The sequence below is a fragment of the Colletotrichum fioriniae genome (assembly GCF_027942845.1).
Source record: "Colletotrichum fioriniae strain IMI 355084 chromosome Unknown scaffold_12, whole genome shotgun sequence".
Lineage (NCBI taxonomy): Eukaryota > Fungi > Ascomycota > Sordariomycetes > Glomerellales > Glomerellaceae > Colletotrichum > Colletotrichum fioriniae.
Window position 1 is genome coordinate 1,842,825 of NW_027076848.1, and position 27,003 is coordinate 1,869,827.

At 52.3% G+C, this 27,003-nt stretch overlaps 9 protein-coding genes across 9 annotated transcripts; 3 read left to right on the forward strand and 6 right to left on the reverse strand.

Annotated features, from left to right (window-relative positions):
- Positions 1 to 869: 869 nt before the first annotated feature.
- On the forward strand, positions 870 to 1,907 carry N0V96_009725 (uncharacterized protein; the record flags this gene model as incomplete). The annotated part of the gene is made up of 1 exon (XM_053190393.2): positions 870 to 1,907. The coding sequence occupies one exon, from the start codon at positions 870 to 872 to the stop codon at positions 1,905 to 1,907; it is 1,038 nt and encodes a 345-aa protein (XP_053052323.2).
- Positions 1,908 to 2,318: 411 nt separating this feature from the next.
- N0V96_009726 (uncharacterized protein) lies at positions 2,319 to 3,474 on the reverse strand (the record flags this gene model as incomplete). The annotated part of the gene is made up of 3 exons (XM_065758728.1): positions 2,319 to 2,629; positions 2,696 to 3,130; positions 3,207 to 3,474. 3 exons carry the CDS (start codon positions 3,472 to 3,474, stop codon positions 2,319 to 2,321), a joined length of 1,014 nt encoding a protein of 337 aa, XP_065612793.1.
- Positions 3,475 to 7,305: 3,831 nt separating this feature from the next.
- N0V96_009727 (uncharacterized protein) lies at positions 7,306 to 8,575 on the reverse strand (the record flags this gene model as incomplete). Its single annotated transcript, XM_053190395.2, has 4 exons — positions 7,306 to 7,792; positions 7,848 to 8,012; positions 8,068 to 8,224; positions 8,290 to 8,575. The coding sequence occupies 4 exons, from the start codon at positions 8,573 to 8,575 to the stop codon at positions 7,306 to 7,308; spliced, it is 1,095 nt and encodes a 364-aa protein (XP_053052325.2).
- A 1,086-nt stretch (positions 8,576 to 9,661) lies between these two features.
- N0V96_009728 (uncharacterized protein) lies at positions 9,662 to 10,661 on the forward strand (the record flags this gene model as incomplete). Its single annotated transcript, XM_065758729.1, has 2 exons — positions 9,662 to 9,938; positions 9,988 to 10,661. 2 exons carry the CDS (start codon positions 9,662 to 9,664, stop codon positions 10,659 to 10,661), a joined length of 951 nt encoding a protein of 316 aa, XP_065612794.1.
- A 653-nt stretch (positions 10,662 to 11,314) lies between these two features.
- N0V96_009729 (uncharacterized protein) lies at positions 11,315 to 13,477 on the forward strand (the record flags this gene model as incomplete). The annotated part of the gene is made up of 4 exons (XM_065758730.1): positions 11,315 to 11,940; positions 12,140 to 12,183; positions 12,444 to 13,068; positions 13,144 to 13,477. The coding sequence occupies 4 exons, from the start codon at positions 11,315 to 11,317 to the stop codon at positions 13,475 to 13,477; spliced, it is 1,629 nt and encodes a 542-aa protein (XP_065612795.1).
- A 172-nt stretch (positions 13,478 to 13,649) lies between these two features.
- Positions 13,650 to 14,478, reverse strand: N0V96_009730 (uncharacterized protein; the record flags this gene model as incomplete). Its single annotated transcript, XM_053190399.2, has 3 exons — positions 13,650 to 13,880; positions 14,011 to 14,373; positions 14,428 to 14,478. The coding sequence occupies 3 exons, from the start codon at positions 14,476 to 14,478 to the stop codon at positions 13,650 to 13,652; spliced, it is 645 nt and encodes a 214-aa protein (XP_053052329.1).
- Positions 14,479 to 15,745: 1,267 nt separating this feature from the next.
- On the reverse strand, positions 15,746 to 16,609 carry N0V96_009731 (uncharacterized protein; the record flags this gene model as incomplete). The annotated part of the gene is made up of 3 exons (XM_053190400.2): positions 15,746 to 15,944; positions 16,155 to 16,409; positions 16,569 to 16,609. The coding sequence occupies 3 exons, from the start codon at positions 16,607 to 16,609 to the stop codon at positions 15,746 to 15,748; spliced, it is 495 nt and encodes a 164-aa protein (XP_053052330.2).
- A 2,052-nt stretch (positions 16,610 to 18,661) lies between these two features.
- N0V96_009732 (uncharacterized protein) lies at positions 18,662 to 20,671 on the reverse strand (the record flags this gene model as incomplete). Its single annotated transcript, XM_053190401.1, has 2 exons — positions 18,662 to 19,198; positions 19,274 to 20,671. The coding sequence occupies 2 exons, from the start codon at positions 20,669 to 20,671 to the stop codon at positions 18,662 to 18,664; spliced, it is 1,935 nt and encodes a 644-aa protein (XP_053052331.1).
- Positions 20,672 to 23,043: 2,372 nt separating this feature from the next.
- On the reverse strand, positions 23,044 to 26,907 carry N0V96_009733 (uncharacterized protein; the record flags this gene model as incomplete). Its single annotated transcript, XM_065758731.1, has 1 exon — positions 23,044 to 26,907. One exon carries the CDS (start codon positions 26,905 to 26,907, stop codon positions 23,044 to 23,046), a length of 3,864 nt encoding a protein of 1,287 aa, XP_065612796.1.
- Between the last annotated feature and the right edge of the window lie 96 nt (positions 26,908 to 27,003).

Here is a 27,003-nt window from a genome sequence, read left to right on the forward strand (position 1 = left end):
GGTTATGGCAGTTCTCCGCGGACGCATACCCTTAGGTTTATCTCCCCGAATGACTCGCTAGACCAATGGCACGCTACGGGTTGGTAAGTTCGGTCTTGTAATGAAAGACGTGGTCTGTAAAGGGGTAGGCTGGAGTAGATAGGATAAGGCGGAGCCGGTGTTGAGCGGAAATTGCGAGAACCCGTGTTAGCATTTGTCTAGATTATCAAAGTAGACTTTGAAAAAATCAACTCATATCGTACGTGCAAGAGCAACAAAACATGTCAACATCGAATGATTCCGCGATGGAGTCGAGCGTCTTGGTAAGTGTTGCCGGTGTCCTCGAGTTCGAGGATGTCACGATACCGTGGGCTTTGCAAACTAATTCTTGAATACTCGATAGGGATGGCCACTTTCGTGGAGGATCTGGATTCTCCTGAACGTTAGCTTCTACAACCTTTTGGGAAATGCTTTTGCTGCGGGTGCTCCTCCGCTATTTTCGCGCATTATTGCAGAGCTTCATTGCACTTCGGAAGAGGCCTCCCAGCTCTCTACCTATGTGCTTTTGACTCTAGGTCTCTCGGTAAGCCTATCTTCAAAATGAGAACATTGAAAGTTTTGCATGTGTGGCTCTTGAGAGACGCGAACTAACTTACCTTCAACTCTAGAACATCTTCGCCCTCCCTGCCGCATCTCTCATCGGTAAACGATACACGATTCTGATATCGCTTGTCATGTTCTTTGTCTTCTGCCTTTGGTCAGGAGAAGCAACCACATTCAATGACTTGAGAACATCAAGGATTCTCGGCGGGCTCGCTGGCGGGCTTGTTGAGGCGTTAGGGCCCAGCTTTGTTGAAGAGGCGTTCCCAAACAATCAGTTAGCAAGCGCAATGGTTGTCTACGTTGGACTCCTAGCTGCCGGCTCATCGATCGGACCAATCGTTTCCGGAATTGTTGCGGATGGTACTGGAGATTGGAGATGGTACTTCCGAATTCTCTCGGCCCTGATCTTCATCACATTTGTCGGATCACTGATCATGCTCCCGGAAACACGTGCGGACTCGCCAAAGACGGCTGAAGTTGAGCTCAACCCCGTTATCACTGAAGATAATCCTAAAGGTCTGCCCTTGAGCCCTACCTACGCCGAAGTCGAAAATGCCAACCAGCAAGGCTATCCAGGACTTAGAGAAATCGGAAAACAATGGAGACTGCGCTCTTTCTCGACAGCATATGTCGACATGGACTGGAAGCTCGCCGCATCGAGCCTCTTTCAGCCTCTTCAACTTCTCGGCGCGCCACAGGTTATTGTCACAACTTTGGTATTCGGTCTCACCATTGGCTGGACTGTTCTAGTATCGATCTTACTCTCGGTGGTATATAGCCCCCCGCCTCTACTGTGGGGTGCCCGAGATGTCGGTCTGCTCAGTGTTGGATCATTGGTCGGTCTTCTGATTGGTCTCCCAGTCGGAGGTGCGTTGGCTGATCACTTGTTCAACCGAGCCACACGATTCAATGGTGGGAGACAGGATCCAGCTTCAAGATTGCCAGCTGTGATTATCGGAGGTCTAATCAGCCCAGGTGGATGTCTGGTCATTGGATACGGCCTTGCATCGCCGGAGAAGTGGGCGCAAGTCAGTGTTGGCTATGGCATGCTGGCCACTGGTCTGACTTGCTCGGCGAATGTGTTACTGACGTACGCTGTTGATACCATGCCACCTAGAGCAAGCCATATCGGAGTGCTGGTGAATTTGATCAAGAACTCTGTTGGCTTCGGAGTCTCTTACGCGGCTACAAGTTGGATGGCGCAGGTGGGACCTGTCGCTCAGTTTGGTACCATGGCGGGAATCCTCTGGGCGGTGTATTTATTGGTGATTCCCCTTTACTTTTTCAGTGATGCAGTCATTCGCAAGACTGCAGCACTCGCTTAGGCTGAGAGGGTAGTCTTCTAGACGGGCAGGCGTAGTGAAGTTGATATAGAAACACGAGCGTATGGATCCCGTCTATAATTCTTCCCTGGCAGCAAATAAGAACATTTGGGCACTCGACTGCTAGCACCCTCTTACAAACCTCTTTCAATATTGAGCTTAAAAATTTCATATGAATAAGAAAGGGGCAGCATCTTGGTGTGAATCTTGGTGTGATTTAACATTATCAATGATTGACACAACGCACTTATAACAAGCTACCGTACGTGAGTCGTGCTTTGGAGCGAAGAATCAACCGTCTGTAGGTTCGCAGACTCTATCCTAGACACCAGGGTCCTAGGCGCTCATGCCGTAGCAAAAGACGTTTCATTTAGCTTGCCTAGTCTACACGTGAGTGGTGCAGAATACAATCGTTCAGTTCGATACAAGACGTTCTACATCCATGTCGGCTGAGCGGTAGAATCCCAGACTTTTCAGCATGGGCATGTCATCAAAACGATACAAGTATACGTCTGTCTTCAGACCCTCGTCCGCGAAATGCTGATACGGATACCAAGAAGGAATGCAGAAGGTATCACCCTTCTTCCAAATGAGATCTGTATTACCGATGCGAGAGCGCCCAGATCCCTCGACGATATGGTAAACAGATGATGCCGTCTCCTGAACGAGAGGGGACTTGGCACCGGAGGCCAAGCGGGCGGCACGACCACCTAAAACCTTGCTGACTGGAGCGTTGCACAAGTCAGTTCAAGTGCCAAAAATGGTAATGAGGCGGAACATAAATCAAGTACCTTCGGATCCATCTGCACGAAGATAGCTTTGTGTAGCATATTGCCCTTCCTCGGCGTCAAGTGCTGCTTTCATTCGACTCCACGGAAAGACAATGGGCGACTGGGATGTATCAACATTGTCTGCTGGGTATCGCGGAGACGAGAAATGCTCGACGAAATGAACAGGAAAGTGGGTAAAGTTGGGCAAATCTAAGCCATCAAGCCAGATCATCGGGCCGGACCCATCCTTTCCATGATCATGCCAATTCCAAGTGGGGGTCAAGATTACATCTCCCCGGTTCATTTGGATGCGCTTTCCGTGAACGGCAGTGAAGCCGCCATTGCCCTCAATGATGAAGCGCATAGCAAAAGCCGTGTGCCGATGTGCCGGTGCTGTCTCATTGGGCATGACCAGCTGCAGCCCAGCATAAAGAGTGTCAGTCGTGAAGGGAGCATCTGGGATTTTGAGTCAGAGATGGATCTGAGATTCAGAAGTAAGAGACCTAAAGCTCCATCGACACGAGCTGCGTACCTCTGGAAGGGTTGACGAGCATGAGTACCCTGCGCTCAGCTTGCTTTTCGGTAACAAGCTGACCCGCTTGCAAAAGGGTGGGTTGAATTTCAGAATACTTCCAAAGATGGGGTGTGCACCGTGGGTTGGGCAGAGGGGGGTTTAGTCTGGTCATTTGCAGCCACAGAGGCTTTGTGTGGTTGGCCTCGGCGGCGCGCAGCATCGCTGCGGTGTTGTCTTCAGCCGGCTCGGCTTGATGCGAGGTTTCTGTGACGGTTGTTGAAGACATGGCTAGCTCTGGGATTGTTAGGATGATCTTTAGGTAAGTCGAGTTGCTTGAGTCAAGTAGTAAGGAATGGATTTCTTTCACTCTTCCTGGATGATTTTTGAGATAGCGATAATTCAGTGTTGACGAGATGTGTTTATGACTTGATCAAAAACACATGATTTACGGGTGTTTGCCGAACTCTCATCCCGTATGAAGACCAACCGCGTTTCGCAAATACTGTTAACGTGATGGCGAGGTTACAAAGCGAACACAGATGTGTTCGGGGAGTTAAGCTCTTGGCCGAAACAGCATGGTCGGACGCGCTGGCAAAGAAACCAACCACTACGCTAGCCATCCGCGATTCGTCGTAGCACAGCCTCTCAGCGTTGGGCGTACAGCACTTAGAGTTCGATGCTCTTCCCTAACTCCCCGCCCTCCCTTTTCAACTACACCGGGGACTTGATCATCTTTCTCTCTAAATCCCCGCCTCTACCAGTCTCTGCCCTATCGTGCCACACAACTTGTAAGCTGTACGAAGACTTTCTCCGGGAGATGGAGAACAGCACTCCAGGGCCAACAGGCGCGTCGACTCGGAAGCGGAAGCGTATTCCGATTGCTTGCAGCTCCTGTCGAGCTCGGAAGTCAAGGGTGAGTGCGACATTCTCGGACTGCCACGCCGGTGGGAGCCAGTTTTGGCAGATTTCGCCTGGACGGGATCGTACCGCCCACCGGGTGTTACTGGTAATCATAGAAAACTAATCCGAACACTCTTGAAAATAGTGCGACGGTGTTAGGCCCCAGTGCTCCGCTTGCGTCGAACAAGGTATAGAGTGTATCTACGCAGCCAACTCTGGTGGAAGCAATGCGCTGGTACCGAAACAGTACGTTTGGTGGATCTTACTGGAGAGCTTTTCTAAAACTTACCATGCTCTGTGACTAGATATCTCGAACAAGTCGAACATCGCCTAGCCGATGTCGAAGAAGAAATTAGTCGGCTGAAGAGACTTATACCCGCCTCGTTTCTACAAGGAAAGCAACACGTCCTCTTTCCACGTAGCATTTCTGGCCATACCGATGACTTCTCAGAAGTCAACTATCCCGAGGAGTCACTGAATGTTGAGGATGGAAGCGTCACGCAGGGCATCACCCCCGACGCAACAGATGGCGTTGGTACCATTGAGTTTACCACCGACGAGTCTTGGGCGTATTTCGGTATGACACAATAAACAAGACTTTACGGCCAGGGGCCTCGATTTTTTCCCTACACCTGCTGATTCAACCACCGGTAATTCAGGGCCTTCATCCAATATTGCCTTCACGAGGATTATCCGCCGCACGCTTGATCACTTATTGAACAAGACCCAGAAAGATGAGCGCGGGGATACATCCTCGACGCCTGCAAAGAATACACAACAACACATCCTGGCTGTCTCTAGATCTCAGTCACCAATCACTGATTCCTTCGACTCAAGGAAACTCGAAAAGCCATCCGAGGCATCCCGTTTGCCACCCGAAGAGGAGGTTGTCAATCTTGTGCGCCAATTCTTCCGTGACACAGGTCTCCTATTTCCTTATATACACGAAGAGAGTTTCTGGAAAGCGTACGCTCAGTACCGAGCAACAGGTATGCAGAATGCGAAAACCGCATGGCTTGCACTATTGCACATGGTTTTAGCCATGGCTACGAGCACAATGAACGCTACAGGTGTCGGTTTGGGCGATCGACAGGCGATATCAGAGGTTCATTACCGGCGCGCCAAAGCCCTGTCTATGACTAAGATGATGACAGGAGCCAATGTAGAAGCAGGTACTGCCGCAATTCCTTCCTTTACGTCTTCAGTATTTGCTGGATCTTCCAGCACGAGTCCCTTTAGCTGACCTCAGGTTTCTGAAAGTCCAGGCCATGCTCCTGATGTCACAGTACCTTCAAGGCAGTCAACGGTCTATACAGACATGGGCAATACACGGACTTGCTGTAAAAGCTGCACTCGAGTTAGGATTCCATTCCGAACTAGCGCTTCAAAGATTCGAACCACTCGAAAGAGAAATAAGGATACGCACTTGGTATGGATGCGTGGTACTTGACAGGTAAGTAGCATATCCAGTGGATCTAGCGACCGGCTGTATAAGAAACAAGTATATCTAACAAGATCACCATGGAAATACAGAACGCTTAGTATGACATTCGGCCGGCCGCCAATTATTCCGCAAAACTATATCCGAACACCTCTGCCAAGACATTTCATTTCCCATCAGAGAACTTCCGATACCTCGAGATGGTCCAACGAGGAAGAGAGCACTGCGTTTTGGAACGCCTCCATGTTTGTCTACCACGCAGTTCTCCTCTTGCCTGATTTGACTGATAGTTGGCTACCTAGAACGCTTTACGGAGTGACCGCCGCCGTCATTGACGATCTATACGAAAGCAATGTTGGATCCATATCGGCCATTCCGTTGACAAACACCGTGGCTAGTGTGATACAGATCGGACAAAAACTGGCTGACTGGCAGGCATCTCTACCTCTAACGATGCAACTTGTGGAGCCGAGCGAAGTCGCCAGCACTGAGGGGAAGATGATGTTACTGAAATTCCGTGTAATACTAACACTCCGGTATCATAACTTGCAACTACTGTCACATCGCCCAATACTAGACCGTTGCCTACAATCATTCGATGGAAGCCCCCAGTCACCTCAGGAAGCGGCCACGCTGCAACAAGCGTGGCATCTCAGTAGAACAGTATGCCTGCGGTCGGCGGAAGCTATCATCCGCCTGGTTGAAGCCTGCCAACTTGCGAATGATGTCCAGCCTACCGTCTCATTCCTTGGAGCGTGGTGGTTTAGCCTGTACTTCAGTGAGTATGGCCTGCTATCTGAGAGAATGCCAGAGCTAATTCCACTCAAGCCTTCAATGCCTCTTTAACTATTGTTGCGACAAAGCTCGTCGAGGATAGCTATGGGTCTATGCCCTTTGATCAAGGCTATACAAACACCGCTATACGACTTGATGATATTTTGAAGAGTGCAGTTAGTTGCATTGCGCGGTTGGATATTCAGAACCCCATGGTAGAGAAGTGCGCAAAGTTCACCGCCACTTTGATTTTCATGGTGCAGAGCTTGCAAATGAGTACGTGGTCGAGCCTGTTTATAATATGTACCTACATGTACGGAAACTAACTTCAGCAAAGCTCCGGGCCGGGACGATGTCGCCCGTGAAGTGGCAGGAATGGGATCAAGCCACGCCATTCCCTCAAACGGAGGTCAGGGTACGCAGGCCACGCAAATAGCGTCGAATGGAGGAATGGATGACGCCTTTTCCAACCTGATGAACTATCTCCCACCCAACTTCAACGATTTCCCCAACACTGGTGCAAACTTCTCCATGTCTGAGTTGATGGATGATTTTGCTACAGGAGACTTGTTTTGGTAGGCGCTAGACACTCGATTTTAGTCACTACATGCAGGAACAAGAAAACTGTTGTTGAATCATCGAAGCTGCTCAACTTATCATTTCCGAGGGCTGAATAAGAGCCCTTATTCATGACAACAATTAATCTTGGGATTGCGAGACGTGCTTTGAGAATACATCCTGCATCTGTGATTCGTCGATAAAAGTACGGGCGATTTTCTCGTTGAACCATCTCAATGAATAGCTTTTCATCCACCATTTTAACGGTCACTAACTTCTGTAAGGTATTCCCATAATGGTCTGCGAGTCGAAATGCTAAGCAACATATCCTCTCAATTGGTTCTAACAGGAGACCTTCAATCCTTCTCACTCTAGCTAACTGACCAGATCTTTTCACAATCCATCGTATTACAAAAGCCTGCAGTCATATCGATATCAATCTTCTTACGCCTCACTCTCCCATTTCCATTGCTCCAACATCCTGTCCTCGGCGTCGTAACCATAAGCCCATGATTGAGTGAGGGGGTCGGACCACTGATTTGGGCTGCTCGCAAACTTGCGACCCTCAACTTCGGGACGCATCGCCTCATCTCGAGCCTTCTGTTCCGGGCCATCCTTGAAGTGCCATAGCAGGGCATTCACCATGCTGGCCTCCTGCATCATGGAGGTGCGTGCTTTTCTTTCTCTCTGAAACAACTGAAGCGCAAGACCGAGCTTTTCACGATTTGGAATGTTGTTGAGGGCCACAGCCAGAGCGGCACCGTCTTCAACTGCCATGGCTGCCCCTTGCGACATGTAGGGGAGCATTGCATGGGCTGCATCGCCAAGGATAACAAGACGCTCGGAATCCGCAACCCATTTATCCAACGGGACGCCAGCCATCAAAGGCCACTTGATTGTGGTGTCAATCAGTTCGATGATCTTCGTGAGCCTACGATATGTCAGCAAGTTAAGCAAATACCTTTTGAGAATAAACGCGGTCATACTGTGAGTCCCAACCACTGAATTCTGCTCTCATCTCTCCCAGAATCTCGGCTTGGGTCTTTTGTTCCCACGTTGAAGGATCCCTCGAGTCCCTGTGAGATAGCACCATATTGAAGGAATCGCCGGCAGCAATAGTGTAAGTCATGACGTGACGATCTTCCCCAATCCTAAAGAGCATGTTAGACCGCCATCTTCAACATACTTGATCTCATGTGAGCTTACCAGACGTGCAATCCAGGCTTTTCAAGGATCCAGGCAATTTCTGGGATCTTTCTCATCTTACTGACATCCACCGTGGCTCGGTAGACTGCAAACCCAGTGTAGTTTGTTGCCTCGACTTGGTTGGAGGGGAGCAGATTTCGAGCTACCGACTTGACGCCTACATTACAAGGAGATATTAGCCCAGATACATATCGCATTTTAAAACATGGAGGATGTACTCACCATCGGCAGCAACAATGAGATCAGCTGAAAAAGTCTCGCCGCTAGCCAGAGTCGCACTTGGTAGGTGAGGGTTGTAGCCAGCGACCCTGCTATCCAAGCGAACCGCAACCCCAAGATCCTTGGCCCGCTGACAGAGAGCAGAGTGGAGGTGAGCACGATGTGCGACGTAGTATGGTGCCCCGCAGAGCTCGATAAATGATTCAGAGAGATCAGTGAAGCCAATACGATGGCCATTCTCCCAGCGACGAAACGAGATGCCGTCGGGCCGTACTGCCTGCTCTGCCATGATATCCATCACCCCATCTTTGAAGGAGCTTGCTGGAGTTTGGCGGGATCTGGATGCCAGCGCCAACCTACAACTAGTGGTTAGATGGTCCAAGAGGCTTCAGTTGACATCTTATGGATGGGTTGCAGAAAAATCTACCTCTGATAATTGAGCGGCCTGTTCCAAGACGGTAACATGATGGCCACTCCTCGCTAGAGCAACTGCGGTTGCAAGCCCGCCAAGACCAGCTCCGACAATGAGGATATCAAGAGAAATCAACGTTGATGGGGTACTCTTTGATGTCTTCTCGTCCTTTGCGAAGTTCAGGCCTCGAAGAAAGTTGAGGCTATTGGAGGGATAAGACGTGGAAAGTGGCTTGCGATGACCAGCTCGCCCATTATGCTGTTGACTGTTCGACCCATCGCCGACGTGACCGTTTGTCCGTTCGTTCTCGTTCTGTGACTTGTGAGACCGAATAAATAGGTCCTGCGAGACAGGCTGAATTACTTTTGTAGCAGCGGGCATTTTGGAATAAGTTGAAATGGAGGGAATATGATATCGGAGGCTAGATAGAAAGATCGTCTACAACTTGAAGCTTTACCGTGTTACCTCATTGGGAGTTCGTGATCAAATCCTTGGTTCATATGAAAGAGGCCCTTCAATGTTTCGCGGCTACACGACCAGTTATCGAATGCATCCCGTGCCCATTGCCGTGGATTGAGCGTCGTGAACACCCTGGTAAACTTAGCCTTAACTCCCCGGATCCCCGCATTTCGCAACTCTCCCCCACAACCTCCGCGCCGTAGCGATGCCCTGTCGAGAGGCCGTCGGAATCGTCCCGCAAGTCGGACGTATTATCCTAAGGTCACTTTGGACGGCCTGCGACGTGTAATGCTTAGCGGGGAGATGTCACTATCCCCGATTCCATGCCATTATCAAGCGGCTTGTGTGACGGCAGTCATCACCACCAACAGTCGTAGCGCCTGCCGGGTGACGTGATATCGTGGTGACAAAAGCGAGGTGATATTCAGTTCATACATTGACAAAGCTTCCTGAAGTACTTTTACACTACCTTTACTCACGTTGTCTATTCGCCAAATCACCATAATGCCGGTATCGTGGCAGAGACTGATTCGATTTGTTGCAAGCGATGGGCGGATCCTCCGAGGAGAGCCCATCCTCCCTCATGATGGATTCGACCTGGGAAACACTACCGAGGAGACAAGTTTGAAGGCAAAAGTCATTGAAGGTTCTGACATCTACGATACCTCCGGGAAGACCAAAGTCATCGATGAGATTGTTGTGGTGAAGAAGCTTCTCGGCCCCCTAGCGCAAGAGGATGTGCCTATTCTCCGATGTGTAGGGCTGAACTATGCAACGCACAGTAAGTCAGACGCACTGCATGATAACTTGGATACTAACCACGTTCTCAGTTAGAGAGGCCGGCCGCAAGCCACCCCCGTTTCCCTTCATCTTTTTCAAACCTAACACAACTGTTCTGGACCATGACGCAGATGTGATCATTCCCAAGATCTGCCAGGATGACCAGGCCGACTACGAAGGCGAGTTATGTCTTGTCATCGGTAAAGATGCCAAGGATGTATCTGTGACAGATGCGCTGGACTATGTTGCTGCGTATACTTGTGGCAACGACATCTCATCAAGAAAGCTCCAGCGCGATGCTGCATTTGCAGGAAACGTGCCGCAGTGGGGTTTCTCCAAGGGATTCGACACATTTGCACCTTTGGGACCTTGTCTCGTACGACCTGACTTTGTTGGGGATCCTAAATCGCTTCACCTTGAGACAAAGGTTGACGGAGAAGTGAGGCAAACAGAGGGTGTCGATGATCTTCTCTTTGACTGTGCCTACATCATTTCCTATCTATCCTCTGGTACTACACTGCAGAAGGGCTCGGTTATCATGACGGGTACCCCAGGAGGTAAGAACTCTGCATGTAGTCGATCGTCGTTCCTTGTAACTGACTCGAGGGCCTCAACAGGTGTTGGCGCGGGCTTCAAACCCCCGAAATGGCTTACGCCTGGAAACAAGATGGAAGTCACCATCACCAATATTGGGACGCTAAAGAACGGTGTCAAGTTTGCATAGATTTCGCAAGATGTAGTTTGGAAATGGGCCCATCGAGAGCGGGGAGGCAGGATGAGTTGCTAGTTAGACTCGATGCCGCTATCGATCAGAATGAGAGGCCTTCTTGTGTTCAGAGCAGGTAGTTCTGGACGTAAATTCAAGTCAACCAACCCCAAGCTAGGATATTTTCACACCATCGGTGCAGTATCGCGGTTCCACAAACAACAATGACCCGATCGACTCACGAAGTGAATAAGAATAAGCAATTTAAGCTCTCATTGACAATAAGTCACTTCCAAGTGGCCTGAATCCTGCACTAGTCGGGCTATTTCTTAGCGAGTGGCGGGTAAGACTTAGCCTGTCAGCTCGCCCAGGCAGCTACTTTAGAGATGTTTCGCAGCATGAAGGATCAAACCGTGCTTGGGTGATCTACGCCAACTTGGGGTAGTGCTTATCACACAAATTCACACTTAGGCACCTCTTCGCGGCGGTGACAATACGAGCGTTTTCACGGGCTCTCGGGTGTAAAAAAGGGAAGAGACCCCCCGGAACATGGAACTGTAACGAGGAGCTGAACAGATTGATCTCGGTACACCGATAAGCTTGCAGGACAGCACCAAGACGCCCACAATTCGCATGCGTGACAGCGGCACAGCGGCAGGCGAATCTTCGTGATGGATTCAAGAGGGCAGGACGACGAGACGCGACAATTACGGCGAAAACCGGTCCCCTCGTACGTTCCGCCGCTTGGGTACGACGAGGCCCTGCTGCTCTCATCTGCCCATACCCACGTTTATGATTGGGATCAGGAGCCCGAGTCCACGGCACGCCCTTCCGACGAGCCGCGAAGCACGGAGATTGGGAGAGATCTGCCCTCCAAGTCGACCTTTGCGAGCGGTGAAACGGAATACGAGCTGGTGAAGACGTCGAGCGCCGAGAAGACGAGGAACAACATGAGACGGCCTCCGCGACGGCGATGGCAAATCCTGAAAGGGTGGTGGCCAGAGATTATATGGTGCTTGATCAGCGTTGTATGCATCATTGTTCTCGTCACGGTGCTGAGGTCGTACGATAATCAGCCACTGCCAAACTGGCCACTTGGTCTGACGCTCAACACCGTTGTTGCCTTCATCTCCACATTCTGTCGCACCTCTTTCGTTCTCCCAGTCGTCGAAAGTCTGTCGCAGTACAAATGGAACTGGTACAAGTCGCCGAGGCCATTGGGCGATTTTGCCGTCTTTGATGAAGCCAGCCGCGGGCCGTGGGGCAGCTTGAAGCTCCTGCTCAGGACGAAGGGCCGGTATGTGAATCCACCTCAAGCCAAGCAAGTGTGACTCAACAGCAGATATTGATGAGTCGAGATGATACAGGCTTGTTGGAATTCTATCAGCTGTCATCCTGGTGTCTGGGATTGCGACCTCAACGTTGACACAATCCGTTGTCACTTATCCTACTCGTCAAGTTGCTATTCCTGGAAATGAGACCGCACTCACACGAAGGAACAATGAATACTTCTGGGCCACTGCCAACGGCCCTGCTCGAAGTTGGTCTTCTTGCCCATATTGATAAATGAAACCTCAAAGTTGACCTTTTGGCAGGAGATATCATGTTCCCAATCAACCAGATTATTCCTCGAAGTCTATACACCCCACCTACCGAGGTGATGTCATACTATCAAGCTAGCTGCCGATCGAATAACTGCACCTGGGACGATTTTACCTCACTTGCTGTATGCGTAGACATGAAGAGTAGGATAATCGTCACATTAGTTTCTCCCTTGTTCATACAACTGATTTCTTCCAGATGTCACAGACCTTCTCAAGACTGATGGCGACCCTATCGAAATGGGCACGAACTCCACGCTTCCCAACGGCTTGAGGTTGCAAAGAAGCTATGGGTATGGCAATTTGAACATCTCCAGCGGCCCGAGTCTATCGTTCAACGGCACCGACGCCATGGGAGCCAAGATCTGGAACTTTTTCGTGATATACGGTCCCCGGTTACGAGCCACTGAGATCATGCTGCACTGGTGTGTGAACACATACAGGGTCACGGTACAGGACAACCTTCCCGTCACGCAAAAGGTCGCTTCCTATACGAATCCACAGACGGGAGAGGTGTTTGTGGAGACTTACAACATGACCAGTAACGCGACGTACTTGACATCACCAGATAACCCGGGCAAGAAGTATGTGGCCGACGGGATGGGCCCTGCCGAGATTGCTGACATTCTCGACTCTACTCTATCGGGAACCTATATTGATGGCGGCACATACATGTTCCAGAACGGGACTCAAATCTATGGGACAGCCTTATCGCGAGCTGCAATCGGTATCAATGAGACAACCGAGTCTCAGAAGCTTGATGATGCCCTGTCCACGACGCTTCGCAACCTTACCGAGAACATTGCCAGTGGTCTCACGAATGCGTAAGTCCTCGAGGAATCTTGCGTTTCTTCTAGTGTACATGAAGACGAACTAACGCCGTGAAGTCTCTTGATCAGCAACGTCAGCGGGACTGCGTGGCAGGAGGAGAGATTCGTCTCTATCCGGTGGCCATGGTTGACGCTATTGGCGGCTCAGGTCGGGCTCTCGATCCTGACCTTGGCCATCATCATGGTGGAGACTGCCAGTCTAGACATTGGGATTGTCAAGGGCTCGCCCCTCCCGGCACTTCTGGCAGTGCACCCAGATGAGAAGAGTGTGCTGCTAGGAGACCATGTCGAGGAAATGCTCAATGAGGATAGCAGGCTACCGCACCTGAGGGCGTCAGGTATTACCGGAGGGCTGCGTAGAGAAGGAGATGGTTGGATTCTCCAGGGCATCAAAAGACGTTGAACATGGCTTGATAATGCGGATATATAGAAACACACTCTTACTGATCATTCTACCTTATATTTTGACAATGTACAGCTCTCGGTGCCCCTTATCTATATGCTGCAGGCCAGAGTCCTCGTTCGTCACGCCCATATTCTTTTAATATCTCAATCTGCGGCTGAGATCAAGATGCCTACCCCTTAAAGAGTCTTCGAGAGCCTTTGGGATTCATATTCACACCAGCATCATCGCAGTTATCTCCGCCTCGGACAACAACATTCCAACTATCCTTGTGAAAAGCCTGACCGCTGACAGTCATTCCTTGCCCTTGATTGGCGTTCAGCTTGTCCTTGCACTTTGACAAGACACGCTGAGCGCCGTCGGCAATGTCGCCAAACGAATCGATCTTCTTGGAGCTTTTGGCCTGCACGGAACAAACGTATTAGCCACTCCATCATGCTAGGCCAACACCAACAAGGTCCTCAGTGGAGGTGGGAAGCAAAGATACGCACATCATTGCACCACCAGATAGCGGTGCCATTCCGACAACTAACCCGTCCGCAATTCGCAGGCCCGGCCCCGTTCTCAGGCTTCCCCTGAACCGTCCTCAGTTCATCGATACTGACATGTGCAGCCGTTCTATTGCCTTCCCTGAAGTTGTGGCACAGCGTCTGGTCTTTATCCTCAAAGGTGGCCCGCTTCCCGATGGCGGGCATGGCAATCTTGCCAAATTGGTCGTCAATGTCAAAGCTCGGGTGCATGTCGCGCATCTGGGTTGCCACTTCTTCGACCGTGCCTCGGAGGGAAAGCATTTCGCCGTTGCCGTCGGGGGAGGGTATCTCCCATCGTGGGATGAAGATGCCATAGCCCGGGATTGGCGCGCCGGGGCTTGGGGCATCTTGGCCAAAGGCCCATGCCTATCGAGAGAGTTTAAGTCTTTGTATTCCAGACGCACGCACACTGAGACATACCACAGTGACCAAGATAGCCCACGAGAACGAGATGGACAGTGAGATCAACATGATGTGTGCGATGAAGTTGAATAGGAGTAGACAGACCTGATTGAGTTGGACAGCCTGGCGCGGGGCTCATCTTTTGAAGTTAGGAGTATCAAACCTGTTGTTTCGAAGAGGGGTGGCGTCAAGACCAGGGGCTGGTTGATGCTCACGTCGTCTTGAATATCCGAAAGATACCATCAGACGAAGTTAAACTAGACAACCATCAATGCTTTGCCAAACCGCCGCATTCTAGGTAGCCCAAAAAGATCCCGCAGATCACCTCTATGGACGACTTGGCGTCTCTTAAAGTGCGAGATTGCTTCGCTACGTAACATCCAAGCCAGAAACGTGTTGCCTACCAGATTGGTACTCATCTAATTGATCTCGAAACTAACCAACACAACCCACTTAACATATCTTGGTTAACTAGAACGGCAAGTAGGAGAGCTGGGAATCTAGGTCTACGGTTCATGGATGGCAAGGCTACAATCCATGGAACCATCACGGGAGAATACAAGGCCTAACGAATTTGGACGGCGGAATACAACCCGACGAAACGAGAAACATAATCAATGTAGCCATTCCTTTATTGATGAAGCGCCGACAACGAAACAGAACCCTGCCGTCCGATTAGACTCAAAGTTGCCGTTTCATCTCCCCAGAGAGCAGTGCAGCGATGCCCATGTACCAAAGTTCTCAAAGCCGCAGCCACCACGAAAGCCAAAATCGGCGAAAGGGTATCGTCCAATACCAATGCGCCACATATACGTGAGCTTACTGTACTAATTGGTATTGATACGCATGCGGTGCAATCGCTGGTATCGACGAGCTGGCTGGCCGTCGTATGGCTATCACACGTAAATGTGTCGTGACATCGAACGCAGTCGAATCACGCCGCATAAGATAGTTATCATACAGGTGGCATAGGCTGCCTTACCTCAATTGATCTGGAGCAAAGGCAACCGGCGAAGCAGCCAGTAAGATAGGTACAAGTAATCTCATCTCATCAGGTTGACAAAGAAAAGGCTAGCTATATATGACAGTGACACGAAAGAAAAGGCTATTCTAGTACAGTAGAATCGTAGTATCTAGGACAACGGCTGTTGCCGTTCGTAGGCTAAAGCAGAAGTACCACGGCCGGATGCAAAGGAACCGGGTAAAAAGGGGGTATCGGAATGTCGCGGAACTCATTTGTAATGTAGGTGCGCGCGCTCATCATGCATATGCTCGTCGTGAAAAAACCAATTCATCATCAATAATGGAAAAAGGGGAGAGACCATCCGCGCGCCTCTCATAGGTCGCTCACGAACCCCTCAACTGTCTCGTCGACGGTCGCCAATCCGCCCGTGGTAGTGCCGTAGCCCCTCTCCTTCTTCTTCCCCTTTTTTGGTAGTAGCGGCGTCTGGTTCGTCGTAGATGTTGTTGTCCTCTGCCGGTCTTCGCTGTACCACTGGAACACGGCACACAGGAAGCCAATGAAGAAGAGGAACCTAAAAAAAAGGTCAATCCGTTAGTCAATCATGTAAGTTTTGGTGTTGAGTCAAGCCAAGCCCGAAGCTACATGTAGGTATCCCTTTCCTCCCAACGGACTGATCCGGACCAGAGATATTGTCGTAAAGAGACACGTGATGGACTAAGAAAATGACAGAAAAAAAGAAAAAAAAAGAGAGGAAAAAAAAGAAAGGGAACGAGTTACTCACCACATCTTGACAGCCAACCCGACGACGACCCGCACCCCCTTCTTCTCCAACCTGTCGCCGTTCTCCCCTTGCCCCTCCTCAACACCACTCACACCAGCGCACACTACGACGGCGCAAAATGTGGCCAGCACAAGACCGGCCGCCTGGAACCCCAAATCCCCAAGCCTGTTCAGACAGCCGACCCCGCGTAGCAGGGCCGCCGAGAGGGAGACGCTGAGGAGGATCATCAGGGCCGGCGACGCGAACTGGGACAACCTGCGGGTGCCGTCATCGTTAGCTATGCCTGATTTGTTTGTATGACACGAGATCAAGACTCCATCGAGATCCACCCTCCCTGGGTGGTAGGTACTTGATGGAGTTGGTGCTTCGTGGAGAGAAACGGACGGAGGCAAAAACAGTAGGGGAAAAACTCACCAGTTCCAAATCGCAAAATCACCGCCGGCGTTGTAGACCATGTAAATAATCCAGCCCTCAACACCGCCAACGACACACAACTCCAACCCCATCAAAATCCACCACGCAACAGCCTCCAATCCACCTCGGGCAGTCATCGCACCGTTCTCCCCCTCACTCGACCTTGAGCTCGAACTCCCCGCGCTGCCCCGACGTCCCCGTCCCGAGGAACGGTTTTGGTGGTGGTGGTGGTGGTAATGGCCTAGATTCCCCAACATCCTCTTCCCCTCCCCTGCTGCTGCTGCTGCTGCTGCTGCTGCTTCTCTTGCACCTAGACCCGCCTGCGCTTCAACGTCATACTCGACGACCGTGACCAGCGGGTGGTGATGATGTTTCCACGCCGCCTTTTCGTCTCGTTGCTGTTGATGTTGATGCTGATGCTGCTTTGGCACGCGCTGCTGCTGTAAATGTTGCCGTAGCTGCTGTTGCGGACTTCCTGCCCTAGTGACGATGGCCATCAAGGCGAGGCGAGATGCGGCTTCCATCGGGATCGGTATCGCGACCGTGGATGTGTATGCGGATATGGGCGTAGACGTGGGCTGACGAGCTCAATCCGGTTCGATTGTGCCGAGGTTAATAACGTACGAGTACGCAGTGTAGACATGCGAATTGCCCGGCGTTTCTGTCTTCCCTGTAGATTTGGAGTTTTTTTTTCTGGAGTAGTTGTCGGGAGTTTGGTAGAAGAGTGTACTCGATAATATACCTACTCAGTAGGGAGTTTGCGTAGAGTCGACGACGAGTGAATGATTGCAACAAAAAGTAGAAGCAAAATGAGAACCAGGCGAAAAGAATACGTGTAAGAAACTCATTTCAAGAAAGTTGGGTAATGAAGAAAGAGAGAACCTTGAATTGGGTGTGGACAAACCAAGGAACAACACGTTGACAAATTCCACCCCCAAGAAACTTTAGGCATCACGGAATTATGTGAGTGAACCCCTTAATTAGATACTTGGTATCATTGGGCTGTGTATCCCTTTTTTCTTTTGTGTTTTTCAGCTGGCTCGGCTCCCGACTCTCACACAAGTCTCTCACACACAAGTCTACTTAGCTAGAAGTGCCTAGGTAGAGGACCAGTATCTCTCCCTGACAAAAAGGGTTTGTGTGTCTCCCTTTCTTCCGACATGCGACGGACCACCTGACCCCGTCACCATTCCCGTCCGCGTCGCACCTGAGCCATCCATCTCACATCATCCATCCACCCCTCGTGCCGTGCCCCCTCAGCCCTCTTTCCCTTCATCCCTACTTACCTATTCATTGCCTACCTCTCACAATACTCTTACCTTTTTTATTTCTGCCCTGCCCTCCACCCAAGGCCTAGACCTCCCACCAGTCAGGTACCAGGCAAGTTGCCCTTCTCGGACCCCCCGCAGCAAAGGCCCGTTACCCCGGACCCGCAAGACCCCGTGTCTCGATGCCCAGCTCGTCTGCGCACCACTCATAGTCGTCCGCCCTCTCTGGACTCTTCTCGTTCCCGCCAGTCCAGCCGACACTCACGCATATCAACCTATCCAGTGACCACTGGCCAGTACGGAATACCATCCAAAGGCAGAGTGGTGGACAAAACACATAGCACACACATAACACACACTTCATCACGCATATTTGTGGTCACACCCGCACGCAAGGTACCTTGCCCACAGGAAGCACATCCATCTGCCTTCCCACCAAACCACATGTCATAGCATAAAAGACACAGAGAGAGAGAGAGAGAGAGAGAGAGAGAGTGTGTGTGTGTGTGTGTGTGAGTGTGTGTGTGTGACTTGCTGCAGCCTGTGGCCTGCGGCCTGCCATGCCTGGTAGACTTGCAAACACACACAACACGTGCGTGTTTTCTGTCTCATTACCCCAAATCATACATCTAGTACCCTTCTTCCCTTGCCGAATCATGAATACTCTACAGCCGACAAACGCCGCGTCCATGCCCAACCCCCCAGTGCAGTGTGCTGTACCGTACCGAACCGCACCGTATAGTACCTGGCCGTCCCAATCAGGATTCAATAGCTACTAAGAGTCATTCGCAATTCTGAAGCCAACCCCTGGGACTTTGTCGCCCATTACTCCAAGCTCATTCTAGCCTCATCGCCGATTCCCCATTGCCCACCCTCCTTGCCCTGTAAAGCGAGGTTCAACTTGAGTCCCAGCGCCGCAGCTTCCTCCTCGCTCTTGGCCTCACTTGCCCTACGACTGCGGTCCTGCTCCTTGTCGGCTTTGCTGGCGACGCTCTTATCCGTCACTTTCCGTCGTAATGACGGCGCTTTGAAAAATGATCGTCCGCCCGAGCTCGTCGAGAGAGTGGAAGCTGTGTCGTCCTTTTCTCTTTCCAGGTCCTTATCTGATAGGGTCAGGTCTTGCGCGGATTGTGTAGGGGAAACCATCTTTTCTTCGAGCGTGCTGTACCTCTGCGTCGTCAAGGCGGGACCCGGGGGACCTGATGTGGGCGAGCCCGGCCGGGCAGAGCTCGGTGCTTGTGAGGCGTCCAGTTCGTGTGCCATTTCGTCCTCCGAAACCTCCACCAGCTCGGCGTCGCGGTACCACTTTCTCCGTCGTGTCCAACGTCCCCATCCGTCCGAGCCGCGGCGTCCGTTTTGCCACTGGGCGAAGTGTGTTAGTCACATCACATCACATACATGCTGGCACTCAGTTACAAAGAGTCAGAGGTCGCTCACCTTGTTGTCGTAGTAGATCCATCCATTCTTCCCAGGTTCCCCGTCATAGTCAATGGGTTCAATTCCGTCATCCGGAACCCCATCGACCCTCCATTTGCTCCCTTCAACCCACCGCCAGCGCATGTTGCTACCATCCTCAACTTCGGGCAACTCAAATGTGTCTCGTGACGGCACAGGGTTATTATGTTCATCAGTCCACGCCGACCGTTCGTAGGCAAACATGCTCTGCGTCCAGCCTAGGCCCACCCATCGCCGCTGATTCTCGTATATAATAAAGGTGAACTTGACACCCGCGTCCTTGCTCGTGGCATTGTTGCCATGTCTGTGGGACTGCTTGCGCAGCGCCTTGGTCAACTCCGATGTTGCCGGCTTCGCCTGCACTTTGCCATTCTCTGCCGCGGTGATCTGGACAGGAACAGCCTTGACAGGCTTTTCAAATGTTAAGCCTGTGACCAAGGCCGCCGTCCTCCGGATTGTGGCACTCCGCCATAAGAGCGTCCGGGCGACTCGCAGGAACCTAGCATGCCATGTCAGCACCAGGGTGCCGAAGAGCAGAGCCACTCTTCGAGTCGTGATGATGCGTAATGGTGGGAGCGTCAAGGCCATCCAGAAAGGCGTACAGAACAGTATCCGCACGAACAGCGTCGTCAAGGCTGGTCGTGTTGTGGCAGACGTAGGGGTTCGTTGAGTGCTCAGAAAGTCGGTCAATTCAAGGAGCGGCTCCAGCAAGAGATTACATCGCCCAGTAAACTCCTTCAATGTCTCTACAATCTCGTCCAGTGTCTTCTGGTGCCTCGTATTCGTCGCCTCTGATTCGCCTCGTTGATGCCCCTTTGTTGTGCTCGTGGTTGTGCTGCTCTTGGGTGTCGACTTCTGTGCTTTGCCCCCAGTTGTACCTCCTCCGGTGTTCTGCGCACCACCGGGGTCTTTGGAAGCCGGCTCTGTCCACCCACTGCTGCTCAGCGGACTGAAGCGCCTGCCATACATTCCCAGTATTAAGGTCAGGACAACGACAATCGGCCCCGCCATGCGCACAACAATGTCGCCATATAGGACGATGGCCCAGAAGGATGCCAGCAGAAGAAAGCTCTCCCACGGATCGTCGGTCGTCCATGTCAACAGCCCGGCAAGCTTATTGAGGGGCAGGAGAAAGGGATGCGAGTATGCTAATGCGCGGGTGATTTGCGGCGGCGTGGCTAGAAGGAGCGGAGACTTTTGGTGGACGATGATGGTGGACTGGCGGGAGGATCGGCTTGGAGTAGTTGCGGCGAGGGTAACGGGGGAGAAGGTCGCATAAGTGGGCGGCGCGCCGGAGGGTGTGCCGTCGAAACCGGAGCCCTGAGAAGGATCGTTTCCGGAGTCGGCATCGGCGCCGCGGTGGGCCTTTGGGGTCGACATGTGGACTAGCCAGGGCGTATCCTGCAGCGGGTGACGGAACGGTTAGCCTGGCTGTGGATTGGAAGAGTGGATGGATGCGTAAGGTAGGTAGGTGGCAGGATGCAGCTGTGGCAAGCCGCCCGTCAGTGAAGCCGGAGAGGGAATGAGGTGTGTAGACTGGATGCCATTTGGGGTGGAATGCGATGCGTGATGAAGGTGGATGGGAAAGGGGAGATGCGAGGCAGAGAGCAGAATGTATGGCCAGATAGGGCAGACGAGCGGAAAAGGTTATGACGTGGCTGATGCGTTGAAGGATGCCAAAGCGCAAGTGGCAGCTGAGCAGAAAGGCAGAGACAGAGACAGAGAGAGTGAGAGAGACAAGAGGCAACCGGGGTAGCTCCGTGACGGGCGTGACAGTGTCTCTCTTTTCAGTCTTGTCTGTGTGCCATCTGCTGCCAGCAGCTGTCCCGAGCTCAGCTCTGCTCTGCTCTGCTCTGCTCTGCTCTGCTCTGCTCTGCTTAGCTTTACTGCCCGTGAACAAGGCCAGATAGTCAGGTCGGGAGGCAGACATTCAAACATGCCGCCTCCGTTTCTCTGTCACTCTTTTCGGCCACGGCGGAACAGGGCGGAGCCGGGTGCGCTCCAAGGTCTGGGTATCCGCAGGCTGCTCCGTAATGACGAACAGACTACAGGGCAAGGATGTGGTGGGCGAGGGTCGGGGGTGGGGGTGATTCGGGAGGGTCTCTTTTTCTCACAAAGGCAGCCATCAATGTCCGTGGTCCTCCACTGCTTCCGCAGACTTTCGGGGCCGCTGCGGCTTCTGCGCGTTGTTCTTGTCGTCGTCGTCGTCGTCGTCGTCGTTGTCGTCGTGCTCGATGCTTAGGGATTGCCCGCGTTGACTCGGATCAAGAGTTGGTGGTTCGTGGGAATTGCCAGCGAAAGGGCACAGCGGTAGTTGTCGCAGGATGATTGAAGAAGAGGATTAGAGGAACGGAGGGAGCGAGGCTTTCCGCAATGGCATGCGCATGTCCTCCACAGGCCAAATTCGATCGCAATTGTCTGACTCTGTGGATGGCAACGTCATCGGTTTGGGTCGCAGGCGGGCAGTCGTAGACTCGTGAGGTAAGGTAAAGTAAGGTAGTTGGGTAGTCGAGGATCAGGTCGTCGCAGTGGCTCGCTGGTCGCACTTTAAACTGTCCGTCGCGGCATCGGCATCGGACTGCCTGGATCTTGTCCGGCTTCTCTTTCTTCAACTCGAGGTAGAGATTTGAGTTCTGGACAGCACTTGGTTGATCCTGTTGATTTGCAGGTAGGAGATGAAATAGAGGACGAGGTACGAGCAAGCTATGTGGAATGGGAGGGACGACAAAGAGAAGATAATCGGAAAATGGAATGGATCAAGCTCGGCAAAGTTGCAGTTGAGCGCTGAAGAAATGCGACGAGACGAGACTGAGGTGAGGTGCGCTGCTGCACCCAGCTGGGAGCTGCTGAGGTACCTACCTAAGGTACCTACCTACCTGCCTGAAGTCGGTAAGGTGCCACTGGTCATCGGTCCACGTGCCTGCCGATATTTGGGGTACGTAGCACGTACCTAGTACAGCTTCGGCTGGTGCTCACGCTCTCACTCCATCCAATCTCACCCAACCTCTCACCTCTCACATCTCACTGAAGCTCAAGCTCTGTCTCTCTCTCTCTCTCTCTCTCTCACTTCAACCCCGGCAATCACATGCAAATTCACAACCTACCTAGACCCCCAAAGCTCCCCATACCTCCATCCATTCATCCCCGGGTATTAACTCAAGGGAAGCAAGCTGCTGACTGATCGATCCACTATTCACCCCAGCTGCAATTCATCGACCATGAGCACGGATGATGGATCCCAGTGCAAGACTCAAGTCCGTATGACAAATGGCCGATGCTCAACCTCCTGGCTAAGCTACGGATCAATATCCTCATCTCACTGCCACCATCTTCACATACAATATTCAATAAAAGTCTCTTTCGTGACACATTCTCAACAATATGATATTGATTTGTGCTGTGCTACAAATTCAATCAGGCATGCACCTGATAGCACTCAACTAACACCACATCTCCATGTTGATAGCAATGGAAAGCTCTCATAACTAACAATCCCCATGTTTTCCTTGTCCTTAAACTCCCAAATCACTATATCGAGCGATTGAACCGCATCGCTCCTCCCCCTCGGGATATCCCATGTCTCTTGCGAAAGCCAGTCTAATAACCGATGACCGAGTCCATACTGGGATTCGCGATCAAAGGTGAAAAGGAAAAAAGAAAAGGAAAATGAAAAAGCCAACCGCCTTGACGCCGTTTAGTCATTCATACACCACAGTACCCTCGAATCTCTCACCGCACCGTGGCATCCCATATCAATACAGGTGCTGCATGTCCGGGTTCTTTCCCGAAAGCCATTTGTAGAACTTGGTCGCTTGCAGCTTGGCTCCGCGTTGGCTGCCTGTCAACGAGTTGGCCTCAAACACCAGCTTCTGCTCCGCCTTCTCGCTATTCTCCGTCTTGAGCTCCAGCTGTACTGTCGTTCCCGCCATCTTTGCCGCCTTGACTAGGCTAGCATCCACCACGGCTTCCATGCCGTCTTCTTCCTTGCTTCGCATGATACTGCTCGATTCGTCCTCGGCGTGGAAGCGCAGGAATTTTCCTGGCTGCGCCCAGTGCTGACTGCCCTGGTGAAACTCTGACACATCGATAAAGTTTTCGACGTCTTTCCTGCCTCCCAGAGCAGGAGATGCCGCCGCACTTCGGTCGATGAGAGGCGATTGGAGCGCCGCAGGCGTGACTCGAGGTGACTCGGATGCCCGGACTGCACGCCACTGCTCACTGTTGACCAAGCTGGCGTGCGTCAACACCTTGGGAGTGCTACTACCCGAAGCAGTACCGTTGCTCGTGCTGATCACCACCGTCTGCTTGATCGCCCCTCGCTCCTGGTCATCATGAGCACTGCTGCTGCTCATGCTCGCGATGCTCATGCGGGGATCAGGCCGGCGAGCAGCGCTCTCGCCGCTGGCGGCGCTAGCACTCCGCGGAGGCTGAGGAAACGGGCTGTTCAACGCTGGCGACGCTGCCTCTTTGATACTCTTGGTGGATAGTGCAGGCGAAGGCTGCTGGCTAGCCCTCGTCATCTGATCGACATGAATACCCTGACTAGGCTTCTGAGGCAATGGATGTCGGAGTGGCGCTGGCTCAATAACGCCTGGGGACGGCTTGGATGGTAGAGGCCGACGGACTGCGCTCTCGGAGTCGGCTGTGTCGTTTACCAGGTCTGCAATTTGCAGCTTGGGGCTTACACGGGGAACCTCCTTGTCTAGGCTTAGTGATTTGGTAGCAGCCTTCATCGCGCTCTGGGCCAAACTTGCCATTGATACTTGGTCCACCTGAGACTGCTTCTCGCTGTCTTGCCGGAGTTTTGTAGCTTCTACCGCCGCGTGCGCACCATCTTCGGCATTTTGTCTCTGAGACGCCTTACTTACGGCAGTTTCAGTATGCGCAGACCGGCCAGTTGCCGAAACAACCGTCGCCTGGCTCGAACCTGGTGATGCGGTGCTCTTAAGCGCGCTGCCATCAGTTTGAGGAGCGGGATTGGGAACTGGAGTTGGCCCATTTACAGCGATCTCTGCAGATGTTGGCTGAGGTGTCGCGGGGGTTCCAAGAGCGACTGTAACGGGTCCTCCATTGGTGTTCGTGGGGACGGGCGTCGCCTTCTCCTTACTGTCGGCTCGATCCTTGGACGGCGTTACTTGGATAGCATCGTCCATTGCCACATCCTCCCTATCTACTGCTGCCTTGTCTTTCTTGGCTGACAGACGAGTGCCCGCAGCAGCTCCAGATCTCCCCGTCATCCAACTGCTCTCACTCAACCGCGACGCAGGCCGCACCTCTTGAGTGCTGCGCCTGAGAGGCTGCTGAGGTGTAGTTGGGCCTTCGTCGATATCCGCCATGTCGTCATCTGAATCCTGGCCATTTCGGCGCTTCGGCTCCACGTAATCTTCGTCATCCGAATCGTCAGCTGGAGGAGGATTGTCGCCAAAGTCGTACATATCCACATCGGGTACGGGATCCGAGTCCGATGCCGAAGCAAATGATGGCAGCTTCGCGGGAATTGTCGCCGTCGTCGCCGTCTCTGTCGTCGACTCTACTTCTGCGCCGGCCGGTGATTGCCTTGCCTGCACATGAGCCAGCATGGCCTCGAATGAGTCGTACCCACGGATCTCAGCATACTTCTTTCTCGCGTTGTTGGCCGGGTCCAAGGGATCAGCAGATCGGTCAGGGTCGTCAAGGAGCAAAGGCTTCAGAATGAACTTGACGCCAAGCCAACCCAGTCTAGTGTTGCCATTCTTTTCAAACCACAAAACGGGAACGTCCCTATCCAACTCACGCGGCTCGCCATCTCCGTAGCCAGGCGCCCAACCCCCAATGCCTTCGTCATTGTACGTATAGCAAGTAGGCCTGATCTTCCTGTCGCAAAGCTGTGTGTCGCTGAGCCAGCCATCCCATCCGCACATCTTCAGAGATGTCCAGCCCAGTATCATGACAATGTAGAGCTTGTTGCTCCTCGGCCATTTTGCATGGTAAATGTCACCTGGAATTGGATTCATAATGTGATCCCCACCACGTTGCTGTTTCTCTTCCTGTGATCTCGAGTCCAACTTCGTTTGGTAAGATCCCACGCTGTTATGAGGTGCTTGGAATGATGAATCGGAAACAGACGGGTCCCTGACTGGAGCCATCGTGTGAGCGGCCGACTGTCTTTTACCACCGGACTTCGGACCGTGCAGCTGGTTCAGGGGCTTGTATCCATTTTCGAAAGCAAGACGGACGCATTCGTTGTTCATTGCAGCAAGCTCCTCCGTACAATCAACGACATGAAATCCAATGGTTTCAACCGCCAACTTGTGCTCCTTCTTCTGATGACCGTGCGAGGCGCCGTGGAGGTGCTTGGCTGCCGCAGCCAGTGCATTCTGCTTGAAATGCACGCCATGCTCGTCGCATCGCAGAATATAGAAAACGTCCTCGAATTTGACGATGTTGTGCTTGTATTCTGCTTTACCGTCCTGGTAAACTTCAGCAAATGTGATCGTCCTGGGAGCTATCGACTGTGGCGTATCAGTTCTTGCGCGCTTCGGATCTGCATCTCTAGATGACATGTCGCTAGCATCCGACTTCCTCTTAGCCATCTTATGGCGGTCAGAGTGGGAGTCTACAGACTGTCTCAGCCCATCTTCCGCTCTTAACATGGCGCCTTGCCCAAAGTTTCTACCATCACCCGCCTGTAGTCTGTCCACACGGGAGCCCATGGGTCCAGCATTCATGGGCGGCAGAGGTACCCGGTTGCTACGGTCAGCTAGGTTGGGCTGAGTGCCGCTGACAGGCTGTCCAGACCCGGCTCTCGGAGGGCCATAATGATTGCTACCCAACGTAGGAATATGGGGTTGCGAAGGAAGCACTCGAGGCGCCCCATTTGCCAGTGGGTTGTTCACCGGTCGATTCGGGTGGTACAAGGCTGAAGTACGAGGCGAAACCTGTTGCTGGCCAGGTTGGTTGTGGTGAATCCAGGTCTGTCCTTGGGTTGGGTGGCCCTGGCTAACCTGCTGTGGTTGGCGAATTTGATGGTCAAGTTGAGACGGCATCGGAGCCGAGCTGCCGTGCCCAGGCATTCCATTTGTTGGCCGCTGCTGAACGGGTTGATTTGGCACCATGGGGCCTTGTGGCAAAGGGTGACGTGCCTGCTGAGGAGGTGTGCTCATTGGCATGGTTGAGGGTGAGCCGCGCCCAGCTGGACCAACGCGTGCGCTGACAATCTGGGCCGACGGATTTGTTGGCGTACGTCCCAGTATGCCAGCGTTTGGAGGGTAACCGGCGTTGCGTACCGAGTTGTTGCCGGGCACGGGGAACCCCATGTGATGTTCCCGAAGAGCATCCGCTTCGCGTCTCGCGCGGTCCTTCTCCTCGGCATCACGCCGTTGCTGGCAGGCGGCATACCGATGGGACCGTAGTTCGTGCTGGTACTTTTGAAGAAGCTCGCGAGCTTTCTGTGGCAGATTTAACGTGTCGGCGAAGCGGGCCTCATCATCGAGATCGTGACAGGCGTCACGCTGCTGCTGGGTGAATTTGGCATTTACGTTCTCCTTTTCAGCCTCGAAGCGGGCCTTCAGGGCTTCGAACTCTGCAAACCAACGTCTGCGATCTTGGTCTAGATCTGTTTGACTATTTTGCGACATGGTCGCCGTGGAAGATGAGATACTCGCCATGAGGACGAGATTAGGTTTGCTGTCCGAGGATAAATGTCTGTCTCGTCCACTCGGCAGAGGTTTTAA